General features: G+C 34.5%; 3 protein-coding genes across 3 annotated transcripts; 2 read left to right on the top strand and 1 right to left on the bottom strand.

Moving 5' to 3' along the window:
* Positions 1–2,222: 2,222 nt before the first annotated feature.
* Positions 2,223–7,225, top strand: LOC133330411 (neprilysin-1). Its single transcript, XM_061538846.1, has 2 exons — positions 2,223–3,365; positions 6,218–7,225. Exons 1-2 carry the CDS (start codon positions 2,223–2,225, stop codon positions 7,223–7,225), a joined length of 2,151 nt encoding a protein of 716 aa, XP_061394830.1.
* A 3,387-nt stretch (positions 7,226–10,612) lies between these two features.
* Positions 10,613–11,362, top strand: LOC133330412 (mitochondrial transcription rescue factor 1). The gene is made up of 3 exons (XM_061538847.1): positions 10,613–10,953; positions 11,021–11,093; positions 11,159–11,362. The coding sequence occupies exons 1-3, from the start codon at positions 10,613–10,615 to the stop codon at positions 11,360–11,362; spliced, it is 618 nt and encodes a 205-aa protein (XP_061394831.1).
* Positions 11,363–12,681: 1,319 nt separating this feature from the next.
* Positions 12,682–13,709, bottom strand: LOC133330413 (uncharacterized). The gene is made up of 2 exons (XM_061538848.1): positions 13,612–13,709; positions 12,682–13,546 (listed from the first exon to the last, which is right to left on the bottom strand). Exons 1-2 carry the CDS (start codon positions 13,707–13,709, stop codon positions 12,685–12,687), a joined length of 960 nt encoding a protein of 319 aa, XP_061394832.1. The 3' UTR covers positions 12,682–12,684.
* Positions 13,710–16,828: the final 3,119 nt, after the last annotated feature.

Genomic DNA, 16,828 nt, shown 5'->3' on the forward strand with positions numbered 1-16,828 from the left:
GTTACGGATCACTGGGATCCAATTTTGGTATATATTTGTCAGCACCGTTTACCTAAAATAACTGCAGCTTTGTGGGAGCAGAGTATAAAAGATAAATCTTCGCTATCGTCGTGGGAAGACTTAAATAAATTCCTCACTGAAAGAATTCAAACATTAGCTTGTTTACGAGACATGAGAGGTTCTCCTTCTAGTCCAATTTCGAAAAGTAAAATCAAAGCCAATGTAGCTACTTCTGCGGTTAAACATAGATCAAATTCAGTTTTATTAATTCGTTGTGCTCCATCATGAGCAATCATACTAGGTCCAACAAGGAATTGTTCGTCGACCAGATACAAAATTAGTTGTAAATAGTAAAGAATAACTTCATCGTGTATTCTTTTTGTCAAAATAGTCGAAAAATAAATAATTTAAATTGACTTATATCCGCACCTGCTCAATAAAACTGAACTACTATACCTGTCGATGCATTTTATTCACAATGCAAATACTAACCTAGAATAAGTCGCGATTTAGTCTAATTCATGTTGCATTGCATTGTAGCGCTGCAAGGTGGGCGGCAATGTTTAGGTTCGATACATTGTTTACGACAATGTATATGTTCGATATGTTGTTCACCCCTTCCGTAGCATACCAATTATTATTCACATTAATTGGCCACTCATTTGAGTCAATGTGGGAATCTTCTCTGCGCTCTCTTCTAGGAGTCACATTCGCCTGGTTCGGATTGTAGGAGAGAGTATCCGCTCTTTCCTACGCTCTCTCCTAGAAGTCACATTCGCTCAGTTCGGATGCAGAGAGGACTTTCCAGTGCTACGGTCGTCGATGTGATCTCGACCTTGTTTACGCTACATTTGCTCACCGCGACTCACTTGCATTCTAACTTTCGTTGTTTAAACTTGCTTTCTAACTTTCGTTGCTAAAACTTGCAATCTCGCTTTCGATCGACCACGCACGCATTAAGGTAAAGTTTTGTTTCATTCGAAACTCACTAACTTGCCAAATAAAGTTTGAAAATACACTTAACCCAAACCTTTAAATCCAAAATGTGAAATCGATCTACTTCGGATGCACCTATGACACTCAGCGTGCTTATATACAAACATAAATCTATATTGAAAATTTTCTGCGAAAACCAGTTAAAATTCTAAATGCTTGAGTAGAAAAATGCATTTAGATTCCTCAAAATACCTAAAATGATACAAGACCCGTATATAAAGTCCATATCTTGCAAAACCTTTTGAGAAAAAATTGTTTATCCTCCACGAGCACATATTCAGTCTAATTAAGGCAATCGGAATCCGAAAATTCCAACGGTTTTGGCTCTCGTATGAACTAGGATTATTGACTTCGCTCCAAAATTAACAAAATGACGGACCTTTGAAAAAATATTTTTGGTAAATCGCCGATTTTTTACCAAAAATCAAGTTAAAAAATAAGGAAGTTCTTCACCTATTGGCTTTATCCTAGTTCATACGATAGCTATACACTCACAGAGAAACGTGTAAAAATTTGGAATCAATTGGGTTATTAGTTTTTGAGTTATCGTGCCCGCCATTCGCAAAAGAGAAAAACGCGTTCAAAGGTTGAGAAGCCCTTTAGCCGTCACTTGATGCTAACACAATAAATCGGCTATCTATCTATCTTCAAGAGTTCTAGAGATTTTCACTTGAAATTTTGTAGGGAAATTCTTGAATTAGTGCAGATTCGAATTAAACCAAACAAAACGTTGACCCCGGTTTTGGTTGTATAGGTGCATTATACAAACATCAGAGAATACCTACAATGAGGTGGGACCCTTATATGAGGGCTCCATCGAAAAATAGACCTCATTGCAAACAGTTCGGCTAAAAAGTTGATTACCTCCAAGATTAGAACAAGCTACGCCACTGTTAGCTAGAAGTTAAACAAGTTGGGCATAAATGCAAAATATTTCAAACTTGTTGCAGATCATCATAAATATTTTCAAAATTAGAAATACGATTTTAGTAGACTTTTAGATTTCAAAGCTAAAGGCACACAAAACGTTAAAACGTATGAGAAAAAAAACAGATAATTGATATCGGAAAGATGATATTTTTGTGGAGGTGGTGCAAATTAACTTTGAGAAAAAAACATGTCATTGAACAATAATTGATACAAAGCACCAACGAAGTGAAACTAAAGAAAATAACAAAAAAAGACTAAATCAATATCAAATATACCAAAAGAATATCAAAAAAATCATGTTAAGGACACAGCGAACAAGTCGGACAGTTTCATTGTTATCGTTCGTATTTGTGGTTAACTTTCAATATTGCATTTCATCAGCGGCAGCATATTCGCTATCCAGCAATGAAGTGGACGATAGTACATATCTATTGCGTTCCAAATATGCCGGTCAAATGTTATCCTTTATGAATTTCTCCATAGATCCTTGTGATGATTTCTACGAATTTGCCTGTGGAAATTGGAAAAATATTATCGAAGAACATCAGTCACAAAGCAAAAGGACTTATCTCACAGATATCGATTATGAATTGGCAAAAATTGCCGAAATGTTATTGGAGGAGCCAAATATCCTTGGCATTGCCCCAGAATATAATGAAGAATTTCAATTAACCAAAAAATTCTATCATGAATGTTTGGAAACGGATTTGCAGAGCAATCGGAAATCTGTGGACTACATAAATGTTATTCTACAAATTGGTGGTTTTCCTGCATTGGATCCAGCTTGGGATGCTTCGACATTTAGCTGGGTCAACATGAGTGCCCATATGAGCAACTATGGCATTAATGGTCTCATGCGTGATGGACTCGTTCCGGAATATCCCTTTCAACCGTATTTTGATTTACCCACTTTCGGATTTGATATTGAACTTCATACGGATAGTATACAGGATAGTAATTCCAGTGCCTATCAAAGTAATTATCAGAGAATGCATGACCTTTTATCTTTGTACGAAGTGGAAGCAGAACACATCCCCCGCATTACTGATGACATTTTTGAAATGCTTAATGCCATATTTGCTGTCTTCGAAGAATTCGATGAAAATGAATTTGTTTGTAAGAATATAACCAGCTCATTGGATGAATCGACGGTGGAGGCTATTAATATTACGTGGCGGCAACAATGGCGAAACTATTTGGACATAGCTTGGAATAACCCCAATTTAGAATTGGATGATGATTATAAGCCATGTGATTATCTCTATTATAAATTGGAAACAATATGCGGCGAACATAAGGAGGCGGTTGCCAACTACTTGGCATTGAAATTTTTACACGAATTAGATCCGAAATTAAAGGACGTTAAATATCAAAAGGAATATTGTGTATCGAGAATGCGTAGTGTTATGACATTTTTATTTGATCAGTTGTTTATGAAGGTAAGTTGGAGACATTCGTACAAATGTAGAAGTTAAGAAGGTAACTCTAAGCATTAATGAGGGAGTTCGAATAGAATTCGGTGCAAATCTTATAAACAGTGCTTGACAGAAATTCTGATTTTTTGAGATTTGCATCAATACGAGGATAGGCAGTTCGGAAAGTTTTTAGCCTAGCACAAAAAGCGCGGTATAAACAGAAAAAAGTTAAGTGTTTTGGAAACTTTCATCTCTGTCGTGGACATAGAAACAGGTGTTCAAATATATATTTTCGTCTGATTTAATGCAAATGACATTTAGCATAGCGTACCGAATGAAGTTAAGAATGATGTGTGTTAAGTTTCGTGAAAATCGGTTCAGGTTTAGATATAGCTCCCATATATATTTTCGTCCGATTTTAGGTAAATAGTGCACCAAAGTCCCTTTTTATACCCTTCAGCACACTGTGGTACAAGGTATTATGTCTTTGTGCATATGTTTGTAACAGGCAAAAGGAAAAGAGATAGACACATGGTTCCTTTTGAGAATATGCATAGAATCAAACAAAGTACAGGTCGCATTTAAGATCCGATTTGAATGCAATTTGGCACAAGTCACTTATTTGGCCCAAGGACGAACCCTATTGAAATTGGTGAAAATCGGTTCAGATTTAGATATAGCTCCCATATATATTCGTCCGATATAGGCACCAATGTACCTATATATCTTTCGATTTGCACGAAATTTGGCATAGCGTACTAAATTAGGTCCAGAATGATGTGTGCTAAGTTTCGTGAAAATCGGTTCAGATTTAGATATAGCTCCCATATATATTTTCGTCCGATTTAAGGTAAAAGTGGCACCAAAGTACCTATATATCTTTCGATTTGCACGAAATTTAGCACAGGGTACTGAATTAAGTCTTGTACGATGTGTGTTAAATTTCGTGAAAATCGGTTCAGATTTAGATATAGCTCCCATATATATATTCGTTGGATTTTAGGTATATGGTGCACCAAAGTCCCGATATATCCTTCCATATGCACGAAATTTGGCACAGCGTACTAAATTAAGTCTAGAAAGATGTGTGTTAAATTTCGTGAAAATCGGTTCATATTTAGATATAGATCCCATATATATTTTCGTCCGATTTTATGTATATGGTGCACCAAAGTCGCTATATATCCTTCGATTTGCACGAAATTAGGCATAGTGTACTGACTTAAGGGTAGAACGATGTGTGTTAAATTTCGTGAAAATCGGTTCAGATTTAGATATAGCTGACATATATATTTTCGTTCCATTTCAGGTAAATAATGTACCCAAGTCCCTATATATACTTCGACTTGCACGAAATTTGGATTTATAAGTAAATGAAGAACTAAAAATGTGGTCGAATGCACAAAACATACTGAAATCGGTTTTGATTATGATATTTTGCTTTAAATTTATTTACATTTTGTCCCATTGTAAGAAGCAACTCTATATTTGACCAAAATTTAGTATAGGTTGCGGAATTGCATGTTTAATTTCATTCCATCTGTTGTATATACCCAAAGTGGTGAAGGGTATCATATAGTCGGCCCCGTCCGACTTTACTACTTTTCTTACTGGTTTACCATATGCGTCTATAAAATACCAAATTACAGCGAATTCGGTTGAAAAATGAACTCAAGAACCCCAGAATACTGAAAATTGGAGAGTACCCTTATATGTGGGCTAAACGGACAAATTCACCTATATTTATAATTTTATGCGGATAGTTTTGCTACCCAATAAGAACTCGAAATACTAAATTACAGCCAATTCGGGCGAAAAATTCGGTCAAAACCCCTAAAATTCTGAAACTTGAGGGGTGCCGTTATATGGGGGCTACCAGAAAAAGTGGACCTATATTTATAATTTTTAGTGGGGAAATTTGGTACCCAATAAGAACCCAATGTACCAAATTTCAGCGAATTCAGTTGAATGACGCTTTTCTTATACCCTTATATGGGAGCTATGCCCAAAACGTGGACCGATATATCCCATCTTCGACTCTATGCTAAATTTTGGCCATCTATCTCAATTCGTTTAGAGGCTAGAGCGATTACAACATACAGACGGGCATGTCATAGAATTTTACGCTGGTCAAGAATATATACTTTAAAAAGTCGGAAATGATTACTTCGATGAGTTACAAATGAAAAAACAAAATTAATATACTCTTCATACTATGGTGGAGGGCATAAAAACGGTAAACGCAAAATAAATATAAATATATAATAAGTAAATCTGTCCGATTGACATCTTCTGTTTCATGTCCAGGGTCCAACACAGATTCATGTTTGATGTAATTCAACATAGGTAGCGGACATGCTCAGAATTTCTCCTTGAAATTCTCCTTTATGCAAACGTATTCAAAATTAATTTATAATACATTTTTTTAAATACATTATTTATTCATCCCCTTGATTGTTATTTTCGTAGAATTTTTATTTGAAGAATGATTCCGATTCAAATTTTCAAAATAATATGGGACCACATCTTCTGGATTTTGTAAGTCGCAAATTTGTCTTTTATTCTTTAATTAATGCACCAATATAAACCAAAATGGATTTCAAAACATCCACCTATTCATTTAATTTTCTTTTAATTACAAAACCTTTCAATCCCACTTAGCTAACATCAATGTCAATGCACACACGTCAATTATGTGTTTGAACCATGACTTTGACCACAATAAAATAACAATAAGAAATCTCAATAAAAACCAAATTTCATTCATAAAAGTGTTTTCTTAATTAACCAAATCCCTTTATTACTAATAACTGTTGAAGAAACCACCAAAATAATCCTATTTGTGATATTTAATAGCTCATTAACACCTCTTGCAGATTTACTCCAACGAAGAATTATTCGACGAGGTTAATGCAATGATTGATGACATCAAATCAAGTCTTAGCTGTATTATCAAACAAGCCGACTGGTTGGATGAAGAGACACGCCAAGAAGCTCTGCTCAAGGAGGCGAACATAAATAAAGTCATTGGCCGGTATGAGACACCCGAAACAGTACAACGTCTCATTGGTGAAATGAGAAATCTTGAATTCATTGATGGTGGTAATTATGAGGCGAACAATTTAAATTTAAAGAAATTCGAACAATATATAGACCGCTATAACGGGCTACATGCTGCGGAGCTGAATAATAGCACAAAACCCTTGCAATTGTTGATGGGCATGCAGGCAAATGCGTTCTACTACAACAACGATAATTCGATGTATGTTATGGCTGGTGTACTGAATCCGCCAATGTTCGATAAGGCGTGGCCAAATTCTTTAAAATATGGCACCCTTGGTTATTTGGTGGGTCATGAGCTGACGCATGCCCTGGACACGGTGGGTGCTAAATATGATCATACCGGCAATAAACGTTACTGGTGGACAGAGTATTCAGATATGCTCTTTAAGGATCGAGCTCAATGTTTTGTTGACTACTTCAATCAATATCATGTGCCGGAAATAAATCGCAATATTAACGGTAATGGAACGAGAGATGAAAATATTGCCGATGCTGGTGGTTTACGTGTTGCCCTACTGGCATATCGTCATCTAAGGGAACGAATGGCTGCAGAGAATCCAGCGTCAGTGTTCGATGACAGTGATGAAAGGATGCCAGCTTTAGATTTTACGCCAGACCAGTTATTCTTCCTGGGCACAGCTCAAATATGGTGTTCATCCTATACGGAAGCTAATTATTGGGAACAATTGTCGGATGAACATACAATTGATAAATATAGAGTCTTGGGAATGGTATCGAATAATGCCGATTTTGCCCAAGCATATAATTGTCCATTGGGTAGTAAAATGAATCCGGTCGGAGATAAATGTATAATATGGTAGTAGTTAGTAATAGTTTTATTTTTTAAGTTATTATAATATTTAATTAATTGTTTATAATAAAATGTTGTGTTGTTACTTTTGTGTTATTAAATTAAATTGTTTGGTTGTTCAACATTAAAAGGGAATGCTTAAAATATTTCCTAATCAGGGATTGATAAGACTTAACGGCAGTCTACAAGTTTTTAATATGTTATTCGAAACATTTGAGTCTGAAATATGTTGTCTACTATTATAATTTATAGTTACATCTAAACCTAGATTAACACAAGTTCTCCTGTAATGATTTAGGTTATATGGGGGTTGGTCTTCGGCTGAATATTTAAGATTTTATCCTATGGATAGGTGTCAACAAGGGCTGCACGACAGAATCACCTTTATAACCAGTAAGGAACGTTCAAATGTCCGACGGGGCCGACTATACGATACCCTTCACCACTGTGGGTACACACAACAGATGCTCATGTGTGCAATATTCTGTCGATAGAGGACCATTGACATGGAATCTGATAAAATTTTATATGTGATCTACGTAGATATATCGACGCCTCCGAACCATAGTATGCTAAGTCTGAAAAGTGAGTTTTTCAGTAGAAGCTTTCAAAGTATGGAAGTTTCTTTAATCGTATGTGCCATGCTAAGTACATTTTTGCTTATAACTTTGGTTTGGATTGGCCGATGATTACCAAAATTTTAGTGAATTTAAATTAAGGACCGTAGTATCTAAAAACGCAAAGAACTTTAAAACATGCTAAGTCGTCCTAGCACACTATGGTTCGGAGTCGTCGATATGAACCAATTAAAATCATACCAAATCAAATTTAAGCAAAATTGCATGTCAATCGAACAGACTTGAAGTCTTTGGTGTACATTTGTATAAAATCAAGCAAAATTATATATTCGAGCTATGTGAAAATCTGGATCGAGCAAGCTCTCCACAATCACAAGCACTTATAATTTAGTGCCCAATTCGCATGAACTCAAACATAATGTTTACATAATACTAGCAAAGTGTCCGCTACTTCGCATGCGGAAAGGGAACTCTATACCTACGCTTAAAATATAAATTTTATTACCATTTAGTACTTTTCGTACTCATAAGTACGAATGTCCAAAACTACCTCAATCCTGCTTCCAAATAGCAATCTAAGTTCACATTGAAGAATTCCATATCTATCTATTCACCAAAATCGAAATTGTACCAGATTTGGTACAATTCTGTTCTTTTCTTACCCATATTTCTAAACTACCTAATATCAGTTGTAACTTTCAGGATTCCAGTTCTATCCGTTAACCAATATCCAAATTGTACCAAATTTAGTACTTTTCGCACCCATAAATACGGGTTTCCAAAACTTCCTCAGGCATGCATTCCAATAATAATCTTAAGATTCCACCTCTATCCGTTCACCAACATTCAAATTGTACCAAATTTAGTACCATTTACTACTTTTCGTTGACGTAAGTACGATTCTCCAGAACTGCCTCAATTGTATACTCCTACAGTAATTTCAAACAGGATCCCAGCCCTATCCGTTCACAGAGATCCAAATTGTACTATATTTAGTACCATTTAGTACTTTTCAAACTTATAAGTTCGAATTTCTAACACAACATCAATCATAACAGTAATTTTAATTAAAATATACATTTTCCATCTCTCCGTTCACTCAAAACTAAATTGAGGATTAGGAATTTTCAAAACTACCTCCATGCCTCAATCCTACACTCCAACAATGATTTTAATTCTAAATTTCAGGATCTTAGCCATATCCGTTCACACAAATCCAAATTGTAACATATTTAGTACCATTTTATCTCAGGCGTGCTCATACTTCCATATCTCAATCCTGCACTCCAACAGCCATTTAAATTCCCAATTTTAAGACTCCAACTCCATCTGTTCACCTAAATCCAACTTGTACCAAATTTAGAACCATTAGTACTTTCCGTACATCGTTTCTCAATCATATTCTCCAATAGTTCCTGTTTTCATGATTCCATTTCTATACGGTCCACTAAGTACCAAATTTAATACTTTTCATACACATAGGTACGAATTGCTAAAACCATTTCCATACTTCAACACCACTTACCAACCTAAAATAATTTACCTTTGGGTTGAATTTCAAAAAAAACCTTTTTTGTACATCCTCCTAGCTTTCCATCAGTGACCCACATTCCAAATTTCAGAATTCTAGCTCTTCCCGTTTATCTAATACAAAGGGTATCATAGTCAGTACATGTTAGTACTTTTCGTACCTAACAATTCCATAGAGTTCGTCCTTGTGCAAATAAATGAGCTGTACCAAATTTCATCCAATTTGTATCATAATTGCGACCTGTACTTTCGCCTAATATGAGAAAGGTACCAGAAAAAGTGGACAAATGGGTCCCATGTTCGGATTTGATTTAGGCTTTGTAGAGATCATATATTGTACAAAGTTTGATTCAAATCGCATGATATTATAAAATTAAATTTTTGGGAGGTACCAGAAGGAGATTTTGTCCAAAGAAGCATGGGGTCTAAAAACGGATCTCCATTATATGACATTTTATCGAACTTTGAAGGAACATTTTTTGGGTAGAAAATACTTTATCGTAATCAAATCTTGAATTGCTTCAATATGATACCTATATTGACTTGGCGCATATCATCACGGCTACTTAAAAAAATCGAAAAGTATACGGTCCTTCATATTGTAAATCCTCTATTTTCTCTCTTTTGAAAAACGAAGGTCCAAGAAACCCAAAATGCAGAAAACACAAAATTTATTTTTACATACCTGCTAATTTGTGAGGGCTTTCCTCATTTAATCTCGTTAACTTCACACACCCAAATTTGGCTTGAAAAATCCGGCTTTGCGTAAATAAAACCTTTTGTCAATACACAAACTCCGACTTTTATCTATTTACAGATCTTAAACCAGAAAATGCTGCAAATGTTCTAATTCTTTTTATAGTTTTCTATTTTTGTACCACAACTTTATTTTATTTATTTCTTTATAACTTAATTGGCCCGCCTCCCGTGGCGTATTAATAGGGCTAACACCAATTTTGAAGTCTCACCCCGAACTTATTTTTTGAAACGAAAATAGCTTTACCTATTTTTAAATTCTAATTAAATTGACGACACTTTCAAATCAGCTGTTGATAATTCTCATATGTTTTCCAGCTGTTTATCACCTGTCGAAACAGCTGAAATATTCAATTCTGCTTTCACCCCATTCTATACATATGAAAATCTTTCTAAATTTTCTTTGGTTTTAATCTTTATTGTCCAATTTCCTCTGCACACACATTTAACAAAGAGTAACATTTTTAGATTTTACACAACACTTCTAGAAGTTTATTTCCTAGATATTATAAAAATACTATATAGCAACCAATATGATCGCAGCTCCAAGAATAATTTTCGGTAGACAAATTCAACAACATTTGCGGACGTTATCGGCAACTCAGGCCACCAGTAATTTAAGAGGAACTAGTGTTGTGCATCAGAACAACTTTAATTTGCCGGCATTACAAAATCCACTGGGATCATCAGTTACTAGGCATTTTAGTCTTACAAAACCCCAACACAAGTACAACAAAAAGGATGTGGAATCGGATAGTGAAGATGAGGAAGAAATGGAATTCAAAGATGAGCGGGACTCAAAGGTTATTAAGACCAAAGTGAATTCATTGCGTGCCGATTTGATATTAAAAGCCGGCTTGGGAATGGCCAGAAAGTAGGCGTTATTTTTTATGTTAATTTTCGTAAGATGCTAATTTCTTTATATGTAAATCCAATTACAGCAAAGTTGAAAATATTTTCTATGAAAGTCGGATTCGTGTAAATGGCAAGAAATTGCAAAAGAAAAGTGTTCAGGTGGGTTAACCAATGACATATTTTGCAATAATATTTAAATTATATTGTATTTGGCCATCTTCCAGCTCCATGATGGTGATGAAATCGATGTCATACGCGGTTTCAGCCAAACCAATCCGTCTCATTTAGTAGTGTCTCGTGTTATAATTCTCGCAGTGGCTGAACGTGAAGAAGGTTTCAGTGTCCAATTGAGGCGCTATAAAAGTTTACTTATTGAAAACTATGCCGGCTCAAATGCCTTTAAATCTTCTGGAGGAGGAGACCATTAATATGGCATTGAATTGCCATAGACTGGTGTTTATTTATTAACTACACTGCCTTAGTTTATATTTGTAGAATGTAAATTAAGAAGTATCTATTGTTCTTGTTAAAGTAAAGTAAATTTGGTTAAATAAATTTAAGAGACTTCCTACGTACAAATCTAAAATCGGTACAATCTGTTTGAAATCTTTCTTGACGAGCTGAAAGGGAGTAATTATAGCCAAACTCATGGGAATATTTATAGACAAGCTTAAGTAAGTATGTATAGACGAATGAATTCTGAAAGAAGTCTTTATGGACGAGCTGATGGGAATCTTTATAGACGAGCTGAAGGAAGTCTTTATAGCTTTAGATCGAGTATTTATAGTCCAGCTGATTGGAGTCTTTCTAGACCAGCTGAAGGAAGTCTTTTTAGACGAGGAAGTCTGATGGGAGTATTTATAGACTAGCTCAAGTCAGTCTTTATAGATGGGCCGAAGAGACTTTATAGGCATGCTGAAGGAATTATTTATAGACAAGCTGAAGGGAATCTTTATAGACATGGTGAATTTATTCTTTATAGACGAGCTGAAGGGATCCTTTATAGACGAACGGAAGGGCGTTTTTAGACGAGCTGAATTGATTCTGTATACTCGAGATGAAGGGAGTTTTTATACACGAGAGGAAGATAGTATTTAGAAGCGAACTGAAGGCAGTCTTATAGACGATCTGAAGGGAGTCTTTATTGACAAGCTGAAGAGAGTCTTTATAGACGAGCGGAAGGCAGTTTTAATAGACGAGCTGAATTGATTCTTTATACATAGTTAACTAAAGGGAGTTTTTATAGACGAGCTCAAGCGGGTCTTTATAGACGTGTTCAAGGGGTCTTTTTAGACGAGCTAAAGGGATTCTTTATAGGAGAGCTGAAAGAAGTCTTTAGAGACTTTAGAGCTCTCCATAAAGCAGAATGAAGAGATTTAGATAGCGTTTATACCGTGCAGAAGATTTTATTTATAGAACTGAATGGATCCTCTATAGAGGAACCTTTGTAAATGTACTGAATGAATTATTTATAGAAGAACTGATGGGATTCTCCATAGAATAGCTGAAGGAAGCCTTTATCGCCGAGCTATAGGAAGTCTTTTTAGATGAGTTGAATGAAGTCTCAATAGACAAACTTAAGGGAGACTTTAATAACGAAATGAAGAATAATTTATGAAGGAACAGAAGGTAGTCTTTTAAACAAAATCTAGGTAGTTTTTTATAGACGAGCTGAAGGAAGTGTTTAAAAAGTGCTTAAGAGAAATATAGATTTTTTTACTTATAGAGGATTTGGGTATAAAATTCATTTTTATTTTTTATTATCTTTATTTTTCAACTTATTCTTATTTCTTTTCTTTTTAGGTTTTTTGTTTGGATTTGGTTTAATTTTATGTACAACAAGGGATTTGTATTCGCCTAAGAAGTCAACAGAGTCATCAGATTCTGCATTGTCAACTACTTTAGATTCCTTTAAATCTGAATCTTCATCGATCACTATATCCATTGGCTTCACTTCATCGACAGTTTTCACTTGGACTTTTGGTATATTATCCATTATTCGTGATAGCGTATCAATGGCAGCATTTTCATCTTGTAAATTTGAATCTTTATTAACGATACTTCCTTTACCGAATGATATGTAATCACCCTTCCAAGATTCTTTATCTTTTCCGCTTGGAGTTTCTGTTTCATTTTTCGATTCTTCTGTAACATCAGGTTTGCTATCTGTTTTTATTTTATTCAGCTTCTTCTTGATTTTTTTGAGTGACACAATTTCTTCCTTCACATTTTTCGGCTTCCTTCTCTGCTCAACCCATTTGCATAAATCGCAGCTTATTTCCTCAAGCGTTTTGGGTAAAACCATACACAACGTTCGAATACCAAATAATTTCTCTGTGAAATCTTCCAAACGTGGTTGGGCATATACCGGCTGAATTTCATCTTTAATTTCAGCATTGCGGGCTACCAATGATGCTATATGACTGGGCTTGATACTCAACGATATGAAAACACATGAACTTTGTTGATTATTTATGGCCCGTAGACCACTTTCCAGTCCCAGGTGTATGTGTTTAGCAGTAACATATTTTTTGCCATCCAATCCACTATTTGAAATTGATGTTTGCAATATTGATTGTAGAATGGCAAGTTCATCTTCGCTTAAGGTTGGACTGTAATGAAAATAAACAATATGAGTGAATTTATATTGAACGGAAATCATTTGTATGGTACTTACCTTCTTTTCTTGAGTGGATTTGCTAAAATAGTCTTTAATTTTGGTAACACCTTTTGCTTTCCTTTGGCCTCTTTATTCTTAATCTTGGCCAGACTCATTTTAATCCGAATATATTGAGTCCCAATTTCACGTGTATCAACAACAACAATAAATGGTTTGTTTTGGTTGGTGGGGTATGTTCAGTGATGCTATTAAGTTATACAGAAATTAGTGGCAACGTAACGTAACAAATATCTGTTGATATTTTTCAACATCCTAGTAAAAAGTTTGGGTATTTTAAATATGCATTTAAAAGGTTTTTTACTCATTTTTCAATCGACATGGCTATTATTTATTTCACATTCTCAGAGGATTAGACAGAAATTAAATGCTTTTTAAGTTGTAAATGTACTCACACTTTATATGGGAGGAAGTTCTACAGCTTCTCAATTAGAGTGTGTATGATATAATCATCTGCATTTTCCACCCAATATGAAGTCTGATATAGAGAACAATTCTGCATTATTAACTCAAAAATCAAGATTTTTGATTTATGCCTGTCTTACAGCAAATGTTCCACATGTTGGATGATATTTTAGTTGAAACTTATAACTTTTCAACAAACCTGATTTAAAATTTCGAAGGGAAATATAGCATATTTATTTCGAAAGTATCAGAAAGCGGCTTAGTGCTTCTTAAATATTGGAACATTTCTTCGAAACATTTTAAAATACATCAATAACTAGAATATATTTAATTAGCGGTAATACACCTTTAAATGCGTTCGACCCTAACCTCTAAATAGAAAAGGTAAATTTTGAATATTTTATATATTTGTCGTGGGTCATTGATAACGAACCAATTCCGCAATTACATCGAAAGAAATTAGACCTCAATTAGATCTCTCTTTTTTCGGCAATACATGTGGGCAATTCTGAGTGGCATTGCTTGAACAGTTCTGAGTATACACCACAATTTCATTTAATGACTTCTTCCGACTAGCTGAAGGGAGTCTCTATAGATGAGCTGAAGGGAGTCTTTATAGACGAGCTGAAGAGAGTCTTTATAGGCGAGCTGAAGGGAGTCTTTATAGACGAGCTGAAGGGAGTCTTTATAGACAAGCTGAAGGGAGTCTATATTCAAATTGGACGAGCTTAAGCAGTTTTAAAAGACCCCATCGGTTGGTCGGAGATTTTTTAAACGAATAAAAGGGAGTCTTTATAGAATTATTTAAGGGAACCCCACCCATTCTCGATTTTAATTTTTCAAGATTTTCAATGGGCTGGTAAATGAATACAAATGCTTGTTAAGGTTTGTAACTTTGCACATATATAATTGAAGATTTAAAAGAGAAGAAAAATATTTTACAAAAAATTTTTGTTATTGTTTTGTTGTTGTTTTTTGTAATTAAAGAAAAGTCCTTATTTTTTATGGCGGGCATGATAACTCCTCACTGGAACATCGGAATCCGAAAATTCCAACGGTGTTAGAAAGAGTACATGTCTGGCTCTCGTATGAACTAGGATTATTGGCTTCGCTCTAAAATTAACAAGATGGTGGACCTTTGAAAAAATAATTTTGGAAAATCGCCGATTTTTTACCAAAACCAAGTTAAAAAATAAGGAAGATCTTCACCGATTGGCTTTATCCTAGTTCATACGAGAGCTATACACTCCCAGAGAAACGTTGCAAAATTTGGAATCGATTGGATTATTAGTTTTTGAGTTATCGTGCCCGCCATTCGCAAAAAAATGTTTAGAGAAAAACGCGTTTAAAGTTTGAGAAGCCCTTTAGCCGCCACTTGATGCTGACACAATAAATCGGCTATATCTTCAAGAGTTCTTGAAATTTTCACTTGAAATTTTGTAGAGACATTCTTTAATCAGTTTAGATTCGAATTATATCAACAAAAATGTTGACCCCGAGAATGGGGGGGTCCCCTTAAATGAGTCTTTATAGACGAACTGAAGTGAGTCTTTATAGGTCTCCTGTAAGGTAGTGTTTTGAATGAACCTGAATCAGGGAGTCCTTATAGACGAGCTGAAACATAGATTCATTATAGAAGAGCTAGAGACATTTTTTACACTCCCAACGGAAGTTCTATAAAAAATGTCTCTAGCTCGCCTTTAAAGACTACACAAGACTCTACAAATCTCTAAAGACTCCCTGTTTCAGCGTAAACAATTTTTTATTTGATGACGGCATATTATATCTTACCCAGTAGAACAATGCACACATCCACAGGTATGATGAAGGAAAATTCGTACTATAAGTGAAAAAATATCGTACTTAAACCGCATGTGTATTTGAACTTTATTATGGGTTAACCTACATTATGAGGATTTATTTGACCTATATGGAATTAAATTGACAATTTGAACCGACTGGATTAATAAAATCCTGTACAATTTAAATGTCTTGTTAGACTACGAAAACCGCTAAAGGGTACTAAATATAGTGACTATATATCATTTAATGTGCCATCTTTATGTTTTAAGTCTTTGATTCGAATACTAATTTGGAAGTTTCAGCCGACAGTAACTTTTGGAGTTCTCGTTTAATATCCCACAGCCAGCCATTCATTCAGAAAAAGGCGAAGTTTACATTTTAATTTCTTATTTAAAAATATTAAGGATAAATACTTTATTATAATTATGAAAATTACAGTTCGAAATAGATAAATAAATGTTAATATTATTAATATTTGTTTACAATACACAAATACTAATCAATTTTCTAGCGGTTTAAAACCACTCATAAAAAATAAAAATAACTATATAAACTTAAAAAAATAAGTAGAAAGGTTTTTAATTATAACAATCGTAAATATTGTTATAGTTAAACATAATTTCGTGTATTGGGAATGTTCTTTAATGAATACCTAATATATATTTAATTATATGGCTTAAATAAGAATTAAAATAAAATAACAGGGTTAATACTGTCCGATACATTATTGTAGCCTCTGGCAACACGTTTTTTCGTTTCATTATATCTATTCTTTTTGGATTTTTGGATCCTTCCAAATAAAAAATACTTCCGGTAAGGCAGGTACTTCATCACTGGAATCATCCGTGTTGATTATTTCCGGTCTCTTCGTTTCGTGGGTATACTTGAATTTGTTTAGATTGGAAGGACTTACGATATTTTGAGTTTTGTTGAAAAACGTGTACCAGTTCAAAGTTTTAATATCAGGTTTCGTAGTGATTATCGTATTTGGATCCGCTTTCGAAGAAGA

The sequence above is a fragment of the Musca vetustissima genome, unplaced genomic scaffold (genome assembly GCF_032173495.1).
Source record: "Musca vetustissima isolate MV318-11 ecotype Yass unplaced genomic scaffold, APGP_CSIRO_Mvet_v1 utg338828, whole genome shotgun sequence".
Classification (NCBI taxonomy): Eukaryota; Metazoa; Arthropoda; class Insecta; order Diptera; family Muscidae; genus Musca; species Musca vetustissima.